This window comes from Camponotus floridanus, unplaced genomic scaffold (assembly GCF_003227725.1).
Source record: "Camponotus floridanus strain SB8 unplaced genomic scaffold, Cflo_v7.5 scaffold3, whole genome shotgun sequence".
Taxonomy (NCBI): Eukaryota; Metazoa; Arthropoda; class Insecta; order Hymenoptera; family Formicidae; genus Camponotus; species Camponotus floridanus.
Window position 1 is genome coordinate 7,275,324 of NW_020229436.1, and position 19,472 is coordinate 7,294,795.

At 31.7% G+C, this 19,472-nt stretch overlaps 1 protein-coding gene across 1 annotated transcript in view; it reads right to left on the reverse strand.

Moving 5' to 3' along the window:
* Positions 1-893: 893 nt before the first annotated feature.
* Positions 894-19,472, reverse strand: part of LOC105247899 (cilia- and flagella-associated protein 91) — a 93,110-nt gene continuing 74,531 nt past the window's right edge. Inside the window, exons 5-9 of the mRNA XM_025410001.1 lie at positions 18,660-18,988; positions 1,748-1,951; positions 1,388-1,689; positions 1,114-1,309; positions 894-1,005 (exon numbers count right to left, since the gene is read on the reverse strand). Of these exons, the coding sequence (XP_025265786.1) occupies positions 964-1,005; positions 1,114-1,309; positions 1,388-1,689; positions 1,748-1,951; positions 18,660-18,988 (1,073 nt within the window). The 3' untranslated portion in view covers positions 894-963. The remainder of the gene's footprint in view (positions 1,006-1,113; positions 1,310-1,387; positions 1,690-1,747; positions 1,952-18,659; positions 18,989-19,472) is intronic.

Here is a 19,472-nt window from a genome sequence, read left to right on the forward strand (position 1 = left end):
TACATCATTTGCTTTGAAATAGTTTGAATGGTAAATAATACCAACCTTTAAAGTCAAAATTTATCTTAAAAATTTCTTTAATGAAAAGCTAATTCAATTCTATGCTAGTTCTATACTAATGGAATAATGAAGCTATCTAAAAGATGTTTGACATTGTCCAAAAAAGTAATATACATTATTAATTAAAAGTACATCTTAATATTTAATGTTGGAGTTTTAATTTTTATGAAGAAATTGAACCAACCCATACAATATTATTTTAAAGGGATAATATTTTAATCATTGCAAAATGTTAATTTTATTTTATCAATATATGCTCTTTTAATATGTATATAATTAATTTTATTATAGTATTAATTTTGTTTCTATGTAATGTTATGTATATAGTTATATTATTAATATATAAAAAAAGACTGTAATTCATATTAAACATTAATCATATACAATTTAACTTGGCATTTTTTATTGATTTATATAATGCGTAACTCATGATACACGATTTTATAGGTATATCTAGAATAAAAAAAAATATTTTTCTTTCAATTTGTTTTTCAAATATATGTATAAAGTAATTTATAAATTATTTGCTTAAAAAGAAAAATATATATCCGCTATAAGTTATCATTGTAAGATTAACTTGGAAATAGAAAAAAGATAGATAGAATAGATTTTAAAGAGCTATTATATAACCAAAATATTTTACATTAATCAATTTGAAATTAACATATTTATATTTGCGATATCAAATACAAAATTTTCTAAATTTGCATATATAAACAGATTTTATCATATTTATTATACTAAAATTTAATAAAATATGTATATAATTTCCTTACTTCCTACATTACATTATTATAATTATTATTAATTTTAATTATTAAAGATATGTGATTTAAAATAATTTTTTGCCAAAAAGTCAATTTGTTAATGTGCTTTTAAATCTGTTTTTTTTTTGCTTTGGTTTTATGAAAGAAATTCCATTTCTTCTACTTCAATGTCTTGTTCCTAGAAAAACAAATAAATACTTTTATACAAAAAATAATGCAATATAAGTAAATCATCAATTTCAGTCAAATAAAATTATTTATATTAGTTTTATTTTTTTATACAAACTTTTTGCTCTATAACTTGCAATGATTTAATAGATAGCAAATTTAAAATTTTCTCGTAAATTGATATATATGCATTTCGCATATAATTCTGTTGTCGATCGTAAATGTTTCTTTTCGTATTATGCTTTTCCACTTCAAGTAAGACAAAATTATAGATCATATCCATTATCAACTTCTTTTCTGCCAACTTATCCATGCTATGAAAATGGTCGCCTTTTATATATACATATGTTGCTTTTTAATGATATGTAAACTTGCTTATATCTATTGGTTACCAATCTTGTTTTTCCAAGGTATGTTTTGATATATTATCTTTATCGTAAAGATGTAAGACTTGTTCGTTAGCTGTTTTATCAGATATCCAATTAACACTCTCTCTTATAATGTCTTCCAAGTAAGCTTCTATCGAGTCCTGATTTACTTTTACGATTTGTTTGAACATTTCGTCGAATTCTCGTCGTCGATTACGTTCTAATTGCCGTTTACCAGCTTCAGCAGCTTCCCTCATACATCTTTCTCTTTCGGCAAGTAAAACAAAAGCATGAGCTCTACGCTCGTCCTCTAATCTCATTAGTTCCTGAAAATGATGAAAGAGTGCGAACAAATTATTTTAATATGAAAATTATAAAACTTACTTTGCTAAGAAAATCTAATGTTCCATAAATTGTTTTTCCTTCCAAAGAATTGAGAATCTCATATAAACGATTTTCTTGTATTAATTGATCGTTTTGTAACTCAATCATACGTATTTTTTTCTGATCTTTTTGTTCATCCTGCTGTTCTAAAGTCGAATGTAATTCTTCGATCAGATCTTTATATCTATCGCGACCTTCAGACATCTATAAAATTTTATTTTTCTTTTTTTATTAATATAATATAATTATATATAAAATGTCTAATCCTAATAAACACTATTAATATCATATAAAACCAATAAAATGGAATATTATAAGTAATTCAAGTAAACACTGCTTGTTGCATTAATATAGTGTGAAGTAACAAATAATATAATGCAAGTTGCATATATTATATAAATACCCAGTAAGCAAAATGTTAGCAGTCTGCCAGCAGCATGCGAGCAGATTCAAACAGAATATTGCGGCAGATTGGCATCAACTGCGTCCGCATTAAGCTTGGGTCCTACTAGCAGAATCTGTCAGCATAAACCGACAGCAGATTGACAGCAGAAATCGAGTAGGATTTGCGCGTGCAATTTGATGTTAGATTGTCAGCAGAAACCGAACAGAATCTGCGCATGCAACCTTATGGCAAATTGACAGCAGAAACTTCACAAGATTTGCGCTTACGTTTACTAATGTTATATAAATGCAACAAAATTGATTATTACAGGCTAAATAACAATATTATCGACAAGTAATTAGAATTTTCTTAGAAAATGACATATATGTAATATGTTATATCGTAGTTATATCTCATATAGTGAAGGATTAATTCAATTTAATTAAATTAATAATAAAGTAAATGATAAAAGTAAATGTAACTTGTAAAACTTGAGATGTAATTTATTTAGAATTAAATTCTTGCTTTATGCCTCAAATGGGCAGTAGTACATGAATAATTTTCCATTTATTATATTGATTCCAATTAGTTTAATATTCTGACTCTCATTTGGTTGTATCAGATATCAGAAATTAAAATGATAGAAATTAAAATGATAATTACTATATTTTTAGTCTTTTATTCATATTCGCGATTTTATATATATATTTCTAACAGAAATTCAATTACGAGAAAGTACAGCTCACGTAGCGGTAAGTGAAGAAACTATCGAATCATGCAAACCCTGTTCCGTTTCTGCCATCAATCTGCTATCAGAGATTGTGTGCGCAGATCCTGCTCGATTTCTGCCGACAATCTGTTGTCAAATTGCGTCGCACAGATCTCGTTCAATTTCTGCCACCAATATGCTATGATAATTTTAAACAAATCCTGTTCAGTTTCTGCTATCAAATTATGTCAGCAAGTTTTGTAACATTTCTGCTGACATTGTGTTATCATTATTTGATATAACAAATAATGATAACAGAATGTCAGGAAAATTTTTATACAATAATTTTTTATACAATCTGCAATCATACTGTCGACGAAAATTTGTAGCAGAAATTGACAAAATCTGTTTGAACAGACTTTGCTGACTGGAATATGTATTATTTTACAAAATTATAACAGTAATGGAACAGAATGTTATTGCAATATAATATTATAATGTTGTATACGTGTTTTTACATTTTCCGCTACGCGACTAAACTATAGTTTATAAATATTTATAAATCTATAGATTTAATAACTCGTTTAATTTTTAATCATGAATATAAAGCTTACAAAAGCCTGATATTTTAATATATTTTAGTTCTAAAGTATTAGTTATAAACTAATATCTTTTCTTTTATCATAATTCCCATACAGCACAGAAGCTTGCATCAACATTGCTGCAATATTGCAATATTGCTCACTGCAGTGTAATGTTGCAAAAATAATACAGAGACATTATTTTGTAATATTACTTTGGCAATGTTGCAGCACCGTTTTAACATAGCGAAAATGTATAACAAGTGTTTCTTTACTTGCTGCTACGCGGCGACATCAAACTTAACTAACTCGTATTCGAATTCATCTAAAGTGGATATAAGGTCTACAAAGGACTAATGTAGTAACTATATTTCTTGTCTTGTGTTTAATTTCTAATAAACTGACTTGGTTTATTTAATATTCTGAATTCTAATGAAGGATCTAGATTATTAAACAAATAATTTTTAATAATCTGGATCCCTCATTAGGTTTCAGAATATTAAACAGATTTTTTTCAATTGAATGAGTAAATAGGAAATAGTTCATTTGCGTATTAAAATATTCTGGTGTCGAATGTATATAAAATAATTGTATGTATATTATTGAGATTAATATTTAAGAAACATCTAATGCTAAAAATGCCTTTAAAAAAACACTAATAGATGTTTTTTTAAAGGCATTTTTTCCTATCTTTCTTAAACATTTTTTTATATTTTCAAAGTTTATTTATTAAATTTAAAACGGCGTCTGCATTTGTAGCAAAACGCGTTTTAATCCATACAGCACAGAACGTTGCACCAATATTGCAGCAATATTACAATATTGCTACAATGTCCCAGCAATGTTGCTGCAATATTGCTGCAATGTTCTGTGCTGTATGGGAATATTACAAATACGTTGCACCGTAACATTGCTACAATCTTACATAACAATATTCTGTAAGATTTTATTAAATTCTTCATACAGAAATATGCAATGATTATTTGTAACTCTTCCTGAGCGCTGAGTGAGAGACTCTGTCCCTATTCTTCGAGTGCCTGGGTTTTATTGCCCTTAGCGGTATCGAGATATCGCACCGTTTCCAATCACAGCTTAACACGCCGACGGCTATCAATTTGCGCAGGCTCGATACTAATACGTCATTTCGAGACGATTTCGGAGTACCTTTTCCGTGAATCTCAAACGACGGATTCGTCAGTGGAACTCCACGCAAATTATTATCTTACAATTCCTAAAAGCGGACATTTTAACGTTGCTGCAATTCCACAACAATGGTGCAGCAACATTTTGCAGTGAATGTGCAACATTGCAATATTGCGGTGAAAGATTGCTGCAATGTGTATGTAATCTTTGTGTGCTATATGGGTTTATAATAAACTGACTTAATTTAAAATAATTTGTTTAATAATCTGCTCACTTGTTTAATAATCTGCTCAATAATCACTTATTAGAGTTCAGAATATTAAACAGATTATTTGAAATTAGATAGATAAGAGAAATAGTCCATTTACTGCATATATTAAAGCCTATACAGCACAGAATATTGCGGCAATATTACAATGTTGTTGCATTATTATAACAATATTAATAATATTGTTGCAATATTCTGTGCTGTATGGGAGAATTCTTAATGCCGATATTCTCTCTTCGAATTCTTAATGCCTGTAAAATAGTATAGATTATCGAGATAGTCATTATCGGTTAATCGTATAGATTATCGAGATAGTCATTATTTAATAAGAAACACTTAATAAAAAATATTAATAGATGTTTTTTTACAAACGATTAATAAATTTTTAAATAAACGTTTTAAGCCGGATCTACATTGGTTGTATCATAACGTCACAAGTCGTAAATTGTAGGCAAATTGACCAATCATAATCGATTATTTTTGAAATACTGGACTATGGTTGGTCAATTTGCCTACAATTTACGACTTGCGACGTTACGATACGATCCGGCTTTAGGCCGGGTCTACAATGAGTCGTAAGTCGTAGACAAATTGACCAATCATAGTCGATTATTTCAAAAATAATCAACCACGATTGGTCAATTTGCCTACGACTTACGACTTACGACTCATTGTAGACCCGGTCTTAGAAATTTAATTTAAAGGATTTGGTAATTTAGCTACCTCACCTCAAATATCAATAAATTTAAGGTCAATCGATGCGTTTTTGCATAAAATTAAAAAATCTATCAAAAAAAAGCGTCGCTCTGCACCGCGAAATATTCACGATTAAAGTTCACTATTTAGATTAGGATATCTGTCATATCGACGACACTAGCACTCACACACACACACACGGGGGAGGTGCAAGGGGAGCTTCGGCTCCCCTCCCGCACCCACCCCGTTCCCCTCGCTTCGCGTGGAAAGTTGCAAAATGGAATCTCGCTTCGCGTGGAAAGTTATACCCTCCTGCACCTCGCCGGTAAGGGTGCCTACAGTAGGGTGCAACTTTCTACGCGAAGCGAGATTCCACTTTGCAATTTTCCACGCGAAGCGAGAGGGACGGGATGGGGCCGAAGGCTCCCCCTTACATCCTCCCCTCTCCCCGTGTGTGCGTGTTTTTGCATGCAAAGTTGCAAATGTAGAATTCTGTAAATATAAATCTTGTTTTGCAATCTAAGGAAAAGGAAATTGTATACACATAAAATCAAACAAAGTAATACATTAATAATAAAAATATAATTTAAAAATATATCATATAATATAAAGTAACAAAAATAATATATATATATATATATATATATATATATATATATATATATATATATATACACATATATATATATAGACGTTGCACAAACGTAAAATCCAGCATGTTAACATTATTGTATCGATGTAGAAAACTAAAAGTATCTCTATGCAGTACTTGTACTTGGTTCGCATGTTGTTGGCTGGTCATTGGATATAGGAGGATATATTTCCACAATAACACGAAAGAAGATTTCAATTCGTTTCAGTCATTTATAGGCGCGTTTAAAAAGAAATTCGGCCAAATATCCAAGAACGTGTTTCTCCCTGGTTCCGTATCTTGGAATATTTCCGCGATCCTCTCTCTAAACGTGCTCTATATGCTAGGTATGTGCACCTGTAAATTTAAAAAATATATTAATATAGCAGTGATACATTAAAAATATAATAATGATTAAATTCGAACTTGCGATTATTAATATCTATTAAATTTTAAACATTTCTTACCAGTTTCAGGATCGACAAAATTAAAAGAATGGTTTACTGTCAGAAACTGTTGGAAACTTTCATCATTGCCTAAACAATTATAAGACTTCCAACAATCTGACACGATGATGGTTCCTGGCAGTATCCATTTTTTTATAAACGCCAGGAGTATTTCTTCTGTGCGTGATTCATCCTTGACTGAACAAATAAAAATCTTCTTTGTGTCTCGTTCGTATTCTCCAAAAATTCAATGACCTTTTACAAGTCAGCCACGATTGTATTTTCTTTTTCCAATTTTTGCCTCGTCTATTCCCACACAGCAAATGGAAATCTTTGGAATCTCGTCAAGATATCTTGCCAGGATATATTGCAATATCCTAAAGATCTTCTATAGAAGTCTTGAATATATGAGGGATATTAGTAGAATATACTAATGTCCATATTTAAGAAAACGTTGAGATATCTTAAGTTCATTGAAATATATTTTTAGGTTATTCCTGAGATCTCTGATTATTGCTTTTTATAGTAAAATTTTGAGCGTATATTATAAGGATATTATAAAAATATATTAGAGATGACGATAGTAGTTATTCAGTATTTATCTGGGATTTGTCCGGGATTTGTCTAGGGGAATATTTCTAATAATAATGACTTTAGTTACACCGATTTTTTAATGCATATCAACTTATATATTAAAATGGGATTTTTTTATGAATGCTTAAAACAATTTTGTAGAAATATGCTAATTGATATGTATCTTAATATTTGGTATAATTTAGACATTATATCTAAAATTACATAAAGTAAAACAGAATAATAAAAAGAAATTGCACAAAATAAAATAAACATGTATTATATGTATAAAAAATATAGTTTCTTCCATCCCTAACAGCACATGTAGATACTGAGAATGTTCGAAGAATATCGCAAAAGTAAAATTCACATATTCTCAGAACAATCGAGATACATACTATGATATACTAAGTATATACTAAGAATGCTCTAATGTCCGCCTATTTTGATTAATAGTAAGTACTGAGAATATCTTCTAGTATAATTCATATGTAATATAAATATTTTTAATAAATGCCGTAAACGCACACACTATTTCTCATTTTAATTTCAAATAATCTTTTTAATATTCTGAATTCCAACAAGGAATCTAGAACAACTAAACTACCAAACAAATGAAAAATTTTAAATTAAGTCAGTTTATTATAAATTAAACTGACTAAAAAGAAAAAAGGAGAAACTTTGGAACTCATGTTAGTATCAGTCAATTATATCCATTTCACCAAAAATTAAGTACGAGTTTGATGGCGCGCGTAGCGGCAAAATGAGGAAACACATACAATATTATAGAATATCCTGAAAATATACAAGAAAGAATATACTAATACGAGATATACAAGAGATGTTATGGGATTATTCTCAGTATATTACATCTGTAATGTATATTTACAGTATGAGTATAGAATATTCGAATGATATTATATTATGAAGGTCATAACTATTAACTTATGCCGGAAAAGTTCAATATTGGGATTTCAATGCTGTCTCTTTTATTTATGATAAATTTAAAATTGCACAATAAAAAAATAAGAAACAAAATCTAATCACTAATATTTGTTTCCTGTTCACTTATATTTTCCATTGTATCAGAATGTCTTTAGAATGTCTTTAAGAAATATTTCACACATTTATCTTACTTGGAGTCAGATTTTTCCTGAATATCTTATACGGGAGTAATTTTTACAATTTATTTGTTAAAATATACGGATAAAATCTTCAAGAAATTGAGATATATTTCGTATATCTGCGATGATTTTAGTATATCCTACAGATCTCCATTGCTGTGTGGGTTATATCGTAATATACAGGGTGTCCGTCGATTTTCGACCTTAATGAAATAAATAAGTAGATTGGCTCGAATTAAGAAGGAATGACCTGTATTGTTTTGGGATTGTCGCAATAATTAACGAAATATTAAATAAAAAAGATCGGCCAATCTGCGTGAGTAAAAGCGCGCGGCGACGAGAGTCGTCCCACCATAATCCGATACTACGAGCGCGGCGAAGCGGTGGGCGGGTCGCTCTCCGAGACATGATGGTGGTTTGCGATATATCGCAATACCGCGCCGAAAGATGACGTCCCCCCTTTTCGTGGCGAGAAAATGATGCGCTATCATTTCTACACCACCTTACGGTAGATAGCATGGTGCGCTTTTTTTATAGTAGTTTCCCCCATAGGCCTATTCCACTCTCAATTTAAAAATTATTCAAAATGCTATTTACTATACGCTGAATATATCGTAAATGTAAAAAATTAATGGACAGTACCTTTACAAAAATTGATTCGTGGTTGAAAATCCCTCGATAAAATGTATTGCACACGTTGATAACGTGATACGATGATAAAATTCTTCAAGAATCCTTTTTTCATCTTGTACACGAAGACGCACTGCTGGACCGGTTATTCCGATATTATGCACGACACTCAGTTTTATACCTAATACCTACATAATTATTGCACAACACGTAAAATTGTACGTCCACTTGGTTTTTGTGCACGCCCGGGAAATCGTTCCGCGTAAATTGCGGCCGCGCGATGAGTATTTTCTCCCGCTAACCCGTATGCCACAATCATGTCCGTATATTCCTGCGGAGTACTTCATTTTCACTGGTAATTAACTGCGCGAACATAAGATTTTTACTAAGCGTCTTAGCTCTCGCACGTTGTTGCCAGACTGCGTACGCCAGCAGCACGCAACTACAGCTGAGCGGACATGTGAGTGTAATCATAGTGCGCAGGCGTCGAACTCATACGTATGCTTACACTCACATGTCCGCTCAGCTGTCAGCTGTAGTTGCGTGCTGCTGGCGTACGCAGTCTGGTAACAGCGTGCGAGAGCTAAGACGTTTTAATAAAAATCTTGTGTTTGCGTAGTAAATTAACAGAGAAAATGAAGTGTACTCTGCAGGAATATACGGATATGATTGTGGCATACGGACTAGCGGGAGAAAATACTTATCGTGCGGCTGCAATTTACATGGAATCATTTCTCGGGCGTGCACGAAAACCAAGTGGCCGTACAATTTTACGTGTTGTGCAATAATTATGTGAAACTGAGTGTCGTGCATAATATCGGGATAACTGGTCCAGCAGTGCGTCTTCGTGTACGAGATGAAGAAAGGATTCTTGAAGAATTTTATCATCGTATCACATTATCAACGTGTGCAATACATTTTATCGAGGGATTTTCAACCACGAATCAATTTTTGTAAAGGTACTGTCCATTAATTTTTTACATTTACGATATATTCAGCGTATAGTAAATGGCATTTTGAATAATTTTTAAATTAAGAGTGGAATAGGCCTATGGGGGAAACCACTATAAAAAAAGCGCACCATGCTATCTACCGCAAGGTGGTGTGGAAATGATAGCGCATCATTTTCTCGCCACGAAAAGGGGAGACGGGTCATTTTTCGGCGCGGTATTGCGATATATCGCAAACCACTATCATGTCTCGGAGAGCGACCCGCCCACCGCTTCGCCGCGTTCGTAGTATCGGATTACGGTGGGACGACTCTCGTCGCCGCGCGCTTTTACTCACGCAGATTGGCCGATCTTTTTTATTTAATATTTCGTTAATTATTGCGACAATCCCAAAACAATACAGGTCATTCCTTCTTAATTCGAGCCAATCTACTTATTTATTTCATTAAGGTCGAAAATCGACGGACACCCTGTATAATATACATATGTTATATCGTAGATATATCTCATATAGCGAAGGATTAATTCAATTTAATTAAATTAATAATAAAGTAAATGATAAAAGTAAATGTAACTTGTAAAACTTGAGATGTAATTTATGTAAGAAATATGGTTGCAAATAATTACCTATTTTATTACATGGTGCAGTCGTGGAAGAACAATGAGAACGCAAAATAAAAACAAACAGTTAAAATATATTAAAACAGACAATAGAAGGAGTTGGAAGATTACCGGAATCCATAAGAACTGACGAAAACCTCGATGAAAGTTTCAAGAAATTTTATCAGAATTTTGAACTATATTTTATTGCTACTGAAAAAGATAAAAAGGCAGACACAATTAAAATCGCATTATTGTTAAACACTATAGGAAGTTAAACACTATAGGAAGTGAAGGCACAGAACATTTAGGTTAACTGACAAAAAAAGATTTATGCTAATGTGATAAATTAATTTAAAAAATATTGTGCCCCACGAAAAAACAGAATATATAAAAGATTTGTGTTTAACAGTCGTAATCAACAAATGGATGAACCTTTTGATAAATTCTTTGGAGATCTCAAAAAACTAGTACAATCATGTGAATACGATAACCAAGAAGATATAATATTGGTGGTTAGAATAATTCTAAATGATATAAAATGAAATGGTATAAATGATTTAAGAGTACAAGAAAAACTACTCAACATACAAAATATCACATTGGAAAATGCAATAGAGATATGCAGAAATTGTGAAGCCACCAAGAAGCAGCTACAGAACGTAAGGAGTATAGAAGAAGCTACGGTTGATTTCATCAGAAAAAAGAAATAAAATAAACAAAAGGAAGAAAATAAAAAAAACAAACACAGAAGAAAGAAACAAAAAACAGTTTAAATGCAGCAAATGTGATAAAGTCCATGGATATAGAGAATGCGTAGCATATGGAAAGACATGTTACAAGTGCGGAAAGATGAATTACTTTAGCAATGTTTGTAAAGCCAAGTTGAAAAAAGTGAAAGACGTAACAAAAGATAAGGAAAGTGATTCTGAAGATGAAGATTATTATATAAGCAGCATCAGTAAAGTTGGGGAACTATCAAAATCGAGCAAATTCATTTGGAAAGAATCTGTGGAAATCACTGGAAAAGCAGTGAAATTCAAGATAGACACAGGATCTGAGGTTAACATAATACCGCTCAAGGTCTATAAATCAATAGCACCGGATGGAGATCAATAGATACAACGAACACGTACACTATTACAGACATATGGAGGAACAATAATTAGGCCGATAGGAAAGATTAAGCTAAAATGTAAAAATAGAATTAAGAATGAAATGTTAGAATTCTATATTGTTGACTTAAAGTCCATACTTGGTTTACCAAGCGTTCAAAAACTAAGATATATTAAACAAATTAATAATATTAATATAATTAATGATAAAGAGAAGTTCATACAGTAAAATATTGATATATTTACAGGTTTAGGTGCATTTGAAGATACTTGTATATACAATAACGTTAAAAAAAGATAGCATTCCTGTTGCTAGACCGTGTAGGCGTGTCCCATTGATAATTAAGAATAGATTAAAATCAAAACTCGAACAGTTAGAAAAACGAAAAATAATTGCTAGAGTTGATGGTGCTAGTGAGTGGATCAACTCATTAGTTATTATAGACTAAGTTTCCACGAGGGTTCGAATCGGGTCAGAGTAGGGTCAGAGTCAAATTGGCTTGCCTGTTTCCATCGGATCAGAGTTGATCAAAGTTACATTAGAGTTCCGGCAAGTTAAACATTACCAACTGTACAAATATCAGTTACAATAGTATCTTGATATTAAAGTTATGTTAATTGTCATAACAAAACATCATGGATCCGAGAGCGCTAATGTTAATTTCGCAGTATCAAAATAATATGCAGAAATTGTTTCTTATTTTACAAGAGGCAATGAAAATCAGCACAAAGGGTACAGCGCAAATTTCTCCTGTTGGCAACACTACAACTAACTTGACTCTTCTCGTTTCCACCGAACTTTATTTGGACCCTACCTTTTATTAAATTTTATTAGGTAGAGTAGGGTAGGGTTTATTGATGTTTCCACCATAAAAAGTTTACCCCAACTTGACTCTGACCCTACTCTGACCCAACTCTGACCCGATTCGAACTCTCGGTGGAAACTTAGTCATAGAAAAGCCAAATAAAACATTACGATTATGTCTAGACCAACAAGAATTAAATAAATGTATTGAGAGAGATTTTGAAATTCCTAGCTTTGTAGGCTTAGAAATATAGACTTTGAAGGCTAAGAAATAACTAGTAAACTTAGTGGAAAACAATATTAAACTTCAAGGAAGGATTCTATCAAGTTAAATTAGATAATAAGTCGAGTAAACTCATAGTATTCTCTACTCCATTTGGATGATATAAATTTTTAAGACCTTTTGGCATCAAAACTGCACCAGAAATTTTTCAAAAAATAAATTTAAAAAATTTTGAAGATATTGAAAATATAATAATCTATTTTGATGATTCACTAATAACTGCTAATAGCAAAGAAGAATGATAAAATATTACAGAAAGTTATAAACAGAGCTAGGGAAAAGAGTATTAAGTTTAAAAAAGAAAAATTACAGTACAGAAAAAATGAAGTAAAGTATATAGGACGAGTGGATATAATTTGACCACGTTCGAAATGGCCACGGATAAATTTGACCACGTTCGAAATGGCCACTCGTTCGTAATAGCCACTCGTTCGTAATGGTCACTCGTTCGTAATGGCCACGTTCGAAACGGCCACGCTCGGAATTAACATCAGTCTACACAGAATTAACATCAAGAACACTTAATCGACACTTCTTCGCTGTGGCCACACACACACACACGCACACGTGGGGAGTGCCTTCGGCCCCCCTCCCGCAACCATCTCGCCGGACAAGATGGAGCTCGCTTTACAATTTACAACATATATTCATTGTAATTGAATTCTTCGCAATGCGTCTCTTACCGGCGGAGTGGTTGCGGGAGGAGGACCGAAGGCCCCCCTTACACACCCCCCGCGCGCGCGCGTGTGTGTGTGTGTGTGTGTGTGTGTGTACATAGACATTTGTAATATTTTTTAATTGTATTAAATGTATTTAAAATAATTATTTTTTATATAACAGCTAAGTTATTGTACATTTCTGTTATAATGGATGTATGTACTTGCTAATGAACATATATTATTGATAAATATGTATTTATTCAGCATTATTGTTGTTAATACAAATTTTTTGCATGTTACTGAGAACGGTGATCTTGATAAGATATAGAGATCTGTTATTGTACATGGTGTCCGAAAATTATGTGAGGTTTCTAAAATTTCTTTTGTTTATAACTTTTCAATAAACAACGAGCAACGGCTAAAATCTTGCATGTTATTCAGAACAGTGACAACATCAAGGTCAAGGTTATTGTGGCTAGGTCCCCTATTCGGTATATTTACCAACTCAAGAATGTGTCATTTCACGGACAATAGAGTTATTTTGAAATAATTCGATTCAATCCCGCTGCAATCCCGTTAGTACTTGATCCATTAATCTTTGAAACGTAGCAGGAGCATTCTTTAATCCGAATAGCATGCGATTATATTCAAAATGTCCGTAAGACGTCGAAAAAGCTGTTTTATATATGTCATCTTTATCCATTAAAATTTGATGGAATCCAGATGCTAAATCAAATATTGAAAATATTTTGCACTTTCCAATTGATCGAGTATATCTACAATATTTGATAATGGATATGCATTACCGACCGTTTTTTCATTTAAGGCTCGAAAATCTATGACTAAACGCCATTTTTTATTGCCTAACGAATCATTTTTCTTCGGAACAATCCACGAAGGAGAATTATAAGGTGAGAACTTGAAGGTTCTATAACACCTTTTTCTAACATTTTCTCAATCTGTCGTTGTATCTCTTCCATATGCACTTGAGGATATCGATATTGTTAGACATTAATTGGACGATCATCATTAGTGAATATACGGTGTTTTAACACGTTAGTTGCTCCTAAAACTTCTCCTGGTAAATGGAATCTTTCCGTATTTTTCGTTACCAAGTTAATGATATTTACTCTTTCTTCTTCGTTTAAATGATCGAGACGTAGTAATTGCAATATTTTATTGACTCGTGATTCTAGATCTCTTGACTCGGATTCGTTGATTTCATTTATTTCATTGTTATTCTTTGTTTCCTCAAAACACGGATATAATTTTACTGTAGGGATCGCTAACTTTATATCCTCATCTGATGATTTATAACATAAGTATGCAATTCCGTGATGATTGGATACGACGGCGTTACCTAAGTATACCTGCGGTCCTGCATCTAATTTCGGAATATATCCGTTTTTTATTTCGGGATTAGCTATATATATATATACTCGTATGAAAATTTGTTTTCGTGTTCGTGCTGGAATTATGACAGTTTCATCATTATAAAAAAAGTATGGAAAAAAAGTAAAATAGTATGGAATTCCGTTTATAACTAAACTGGACTCGGATAGTCAAAATAGTTGCTCGTTGATTTTTGAAGAATTCTGTGTCCAGGATTCTGTTCTGTTGAATCGGACAGTCGTCTGAAACTACATGAAATAACGTGAATGAATCGAAAATGCTGCTTCAAATACAACTTTATTATCAATAAGTATCTTCTCGTGAAGAGAATTCTTCTTTATCAAATTTATTTCAGAACCAGTATCTATCATAAAATTAGTACGTTCTTCTATCAAATCTTTGCTGGGTAAAATGACGGAAGGTGGTTTATCGATTTTGTTACACACGAGGTTTATTCTTGCGCTTCTTCGTGAGTTTGTTCGGGAGTCACTAGGCGCATTCGCGGGCGTTCGTTCAATGTTGCGCCATTTCGCTGCACCCGCTTCCTGTTTCCCTGACTTTCTCTAATTCGAGTTTCTTGATTGTTGGATTGGGGTGGTTGATTTTGTGAATCGTTATTATAATGTCTTTTCCTGCATTGTTCAATCCTATATCCTGATATTTTACAATAACGACATACTAAATTAAAATTTTTGGAAACTGATTTTGTCGATTTACTTGATTATAATTCATATTTCGATTCATATTGTTTATCAGAGTGTTTCGATAATTTAAGCCTCTTGATTAAGGGGTTCTGCATTCTGCACGTGTATGTCCTGAATTTTTGCATAATGTACAAACTTTAGGTTGCCATTGGACATTTGGATTGAGTTACTTGGGCTAATGGATTAACGGTGCTATATGAATAAGCATTTTGTCCATATCTCAAATAATTATTACAGCGCATTGATTGAATAAGTCCCTCAGTAATTTTTATTCGTTGTATATGTTCATTATATTCAGCTTCAGCCTTTATGGCAGATTCAACAGTATGATTTAAATTGACAGGATCACGTGGATAAAGTCTAGAATATATGTCAGTTTTTAATCCTGTTAAGAAATTTTTGATGGCATTAGCTTCTGCAGAATTAATTAATTGGATCGCTTGATTTGGATTTTCGATTTGATAACAGGATTTCAATTGTTGCAATATCTATCATTGATACGCGGCTACCATAATCCACCACAGATTCTGGATGCTGTGTCACTTTAGAAAGTTCTCCGTGTAATTATGATGAAGAATAAACGGGTGCAAATATGGTTTTTATGACAGCTAATAAATATTCTATATTATTATATTCTCTGCTCAAAGCCACTCTTAAAGCAGGTCCTACTAATTTATTTTTAATCATTTGTACCAAACCATATTCTGCTCCGGGAGAGACCATATTTTTTGCATGTAAGCAGCTATTAGCGAATTGTGATATTAGCTTTTTTCCATCGAATGGAAGAATTGTTTGCTGCGTCGCGCAAGCTTACATATGGTACAGTATTACTAGGATTAGCGCTTGTATCATCGGATACGCTCTTGTTTCCTATTTGTCTAGTTAACGTATCTACTTCCCCAGTATGAGACACACTTGTAGAATATTCTTAATAAATATCGCACGAAAGAAATTGAAATATGATACTTGTAACACTTACATATAACATGCAGTGAAAAAAAGTATGAGAATACTCAAAGCCTGAAGACTTGATTCCTTATTTGCAATTTTATCCCCGCTGTCATGTTCCTTCTGAACAAGGTATTCTTCTTCTTTTGAAATGTAGACAGGATCCAGGCTTCAGTCCGGTTTATTCGAAGGAATCAGCGTATCCCACCGCTGCCATCAAATTTTTGTTGTGACGTTCCGGTAACTTCGATCAGTTAGTTCCGTGAGACAGGATCTTCCAATAGTTTTACGAGTTCGATAGAACGTCTTAGTTGGTTCTTTCGGTTAAGGGAGTAAAACCCCAGTATAATTAACTGCTTTGAGTTGAGTTTTCTTCACTGATAATGATTAAAGAAATATATTTTTGTTTAAAATTTGAATTCTTTAGTCTGAATTAATTTGATCTAGCGGTTTACAGTGCGAGTAAGAATCTGAGTGAGTTTAAGTCTAGAGTGAATCTATGATAATGCTCTCTTCTGTTGTTGGAAGTGTTTTTATACACTTTTAAAATTGAATGGTAGGAGTAACTTATGACAAAGTTTTAAGAGCAAATTCCTTGGCTATAAAACGGATTTTTGCGAACTTCTTGAGTGGTCTTTAAAAGAAAGTTTTTTAGGAATACGTATTAACTGATTCTTCGAATGCATTCCTTACAAGGTTGTGTCCATACATTATAATAAATTACGATAAATGACCCTTTTCAAAGATTTACAATAATTGTTTAATAATTATTTAAAATATTGGTCATTTATCGTGATTTTTACATAAATAGATTCTCCTTAATCTTTTAGACATATTTTACATTATATTATTATATAGTTAACATAATAAGAGAAATTAAAAGGATTTTCTTATAGCGGTCCTTGTCTTTCCTAAGTATTAAATATAAGTCTATCTCGCTCGTATAGATAATTCATCTCTCTCTCTCTCTCTCTCTCTCTCTCTCTCTCTCTCTCTCTCTCTCTCAGATTCGCATTTTATTATAGGTGACGTATAAGTGTGTCTCTCTTAGTTTTATGTTAGATTATGCTTGTAGCTTATTGGATGGAGGATAGTGAGAAAAGAAAAAATTTTACTAGGGATCACCGGACGTGACAATATATATACACTATATCCTATATATATATATATATATATATATATATATATATATATATATATATATACAGGGTGTTTTATTTTAATCCGACCACCTACATTTCTCGGAACCTAAGCAAGATAGAGAAAAATGTTTTAGACAAAAGTTGTATGATTTCGAGGGGGACATAAGATGGTGTCATTAGTTTGATCTTAAAGAGCCACCTGAAGGACACGCGAAGGTCAGCTCCAACTTTTTAAATGGGACACCCTATATGCTTTTGCATATTCTTATAGCTCATCTCAAGAGCTTTCCAAAACACTATAATTAAGTTAGTTTTCATTAAGTACTTTCCAAGTTATGAAGCTTGAAATCATTTTTTAATTTTATATAAACCGTAAAATATCTTGTAAAATATTCATTTTTCGATTATGTTACCTTAATACTTTTATGTACAAAATAATGAGAAGAATCAATTGGTGTAAAGAAAACTCATAGTTGTTTCGAAAAAAAAAAAATGTAATTTGCAATTAACAATTACATATTTTTTCTTAAAAATAACTATGTCTTTTCTTTACACCAATTGATTCCTCTCATTATTTTGTACATAAAAGTATGAAGGTAAGATAATCGAAAAATGAATGGTTTACTAGATATTTTATGGTTTATGTAAAATTAAGAAATTATTTTAAGCCTTATAACTCAAAAAGTATTTAATAAAAAGGTACTTAATTATAGTGTTTTGGAAAGCTCTCGAGATAAGCTACAAGAATATGCAATGAAAAATAGGGGGTTCCATTTAAGATTTCAAACTTGCCCCCCCTCACCGCCCAGGGGGAGGGGTGTGGGGGCTGATTTTAACGTCATTGTACGTCCCCCTCGAAATGACGAAATTTTGATTGTAACCATTTTTTCGTAGTGTGCTTATTTTTCGAGTTATTTGGCTGCCTAAGTTAAAATGGGTCACCCTGTATATATATATATATTACAGTTCTAAATATATATTTGTGTTATATTATTGTTGCTTCTTATTTATTATTGTTACTTCCATGTTATATTATTGCAGCCAACAGTGTTCATTGAGATTTGTTTTAATATAAATATTTTAATATAAATATAAATATAATTATGATTTTATGCAATTTTACTTTACCAAATATTGTGTTGCTCTGCCTTTGACCAACTTTTGAATAAATATAGTAGATTCTTCTCGTTTTTGTTTACTATTCCATATACTCAATCTGCGTGATGTAGCGGATAAAGCCAGCTGTTTGCAATCACGCTTTATTAATCTTGGAATTACATCTACGGATTTAACGTTCATTCGGATAGCCTTTAGGTCCAAATAAAGTTGCTTCAGTTTTTCCTCCGTCCATCTAGTTTCTCGTATACAAATATCTATCGATTTAGGCTTGTGCTTAATTATTTTTGGTTCTTCGATGATCGGTATCCAGTTGAATATTGTATCTTCTTTTTCCCCTTCTAAATAATAATATTGAAATTAGATGCATATACAAGATAGCTTAATTTTAATGAATACTTTGATAGAAGCTTTTTGATATTTTTCAAAAATCAAAAGGCTTCTATCAAAAAATGTTTCGTTCAAAGTTTTATGATTTTGAAAAGGACATAAGATGGTGTCATTGATTTGAATGAAAATCATAAGATTATTTCAAGGCCATCTTGATTTTTTTTTAACAGAATCACCCTAATTTATTCATATAAATCGATTCTTCACAATTTTCTTTATAAAAAGTAATAAATAAATGTAGGTAGCCAAAAGTTGAATACATGTAATTTATAAGATATTTTATATAAGTTTTTATATTTTATATAACTTGACACACATAATTTTACGTAAACTAATTATGAAATATTTAATGAAATATTTAATATTTAATAAAATATTCATTTTTTGATTATTATATTTTAATATTTTTATACACAAAATAATGAGGAGAATTAA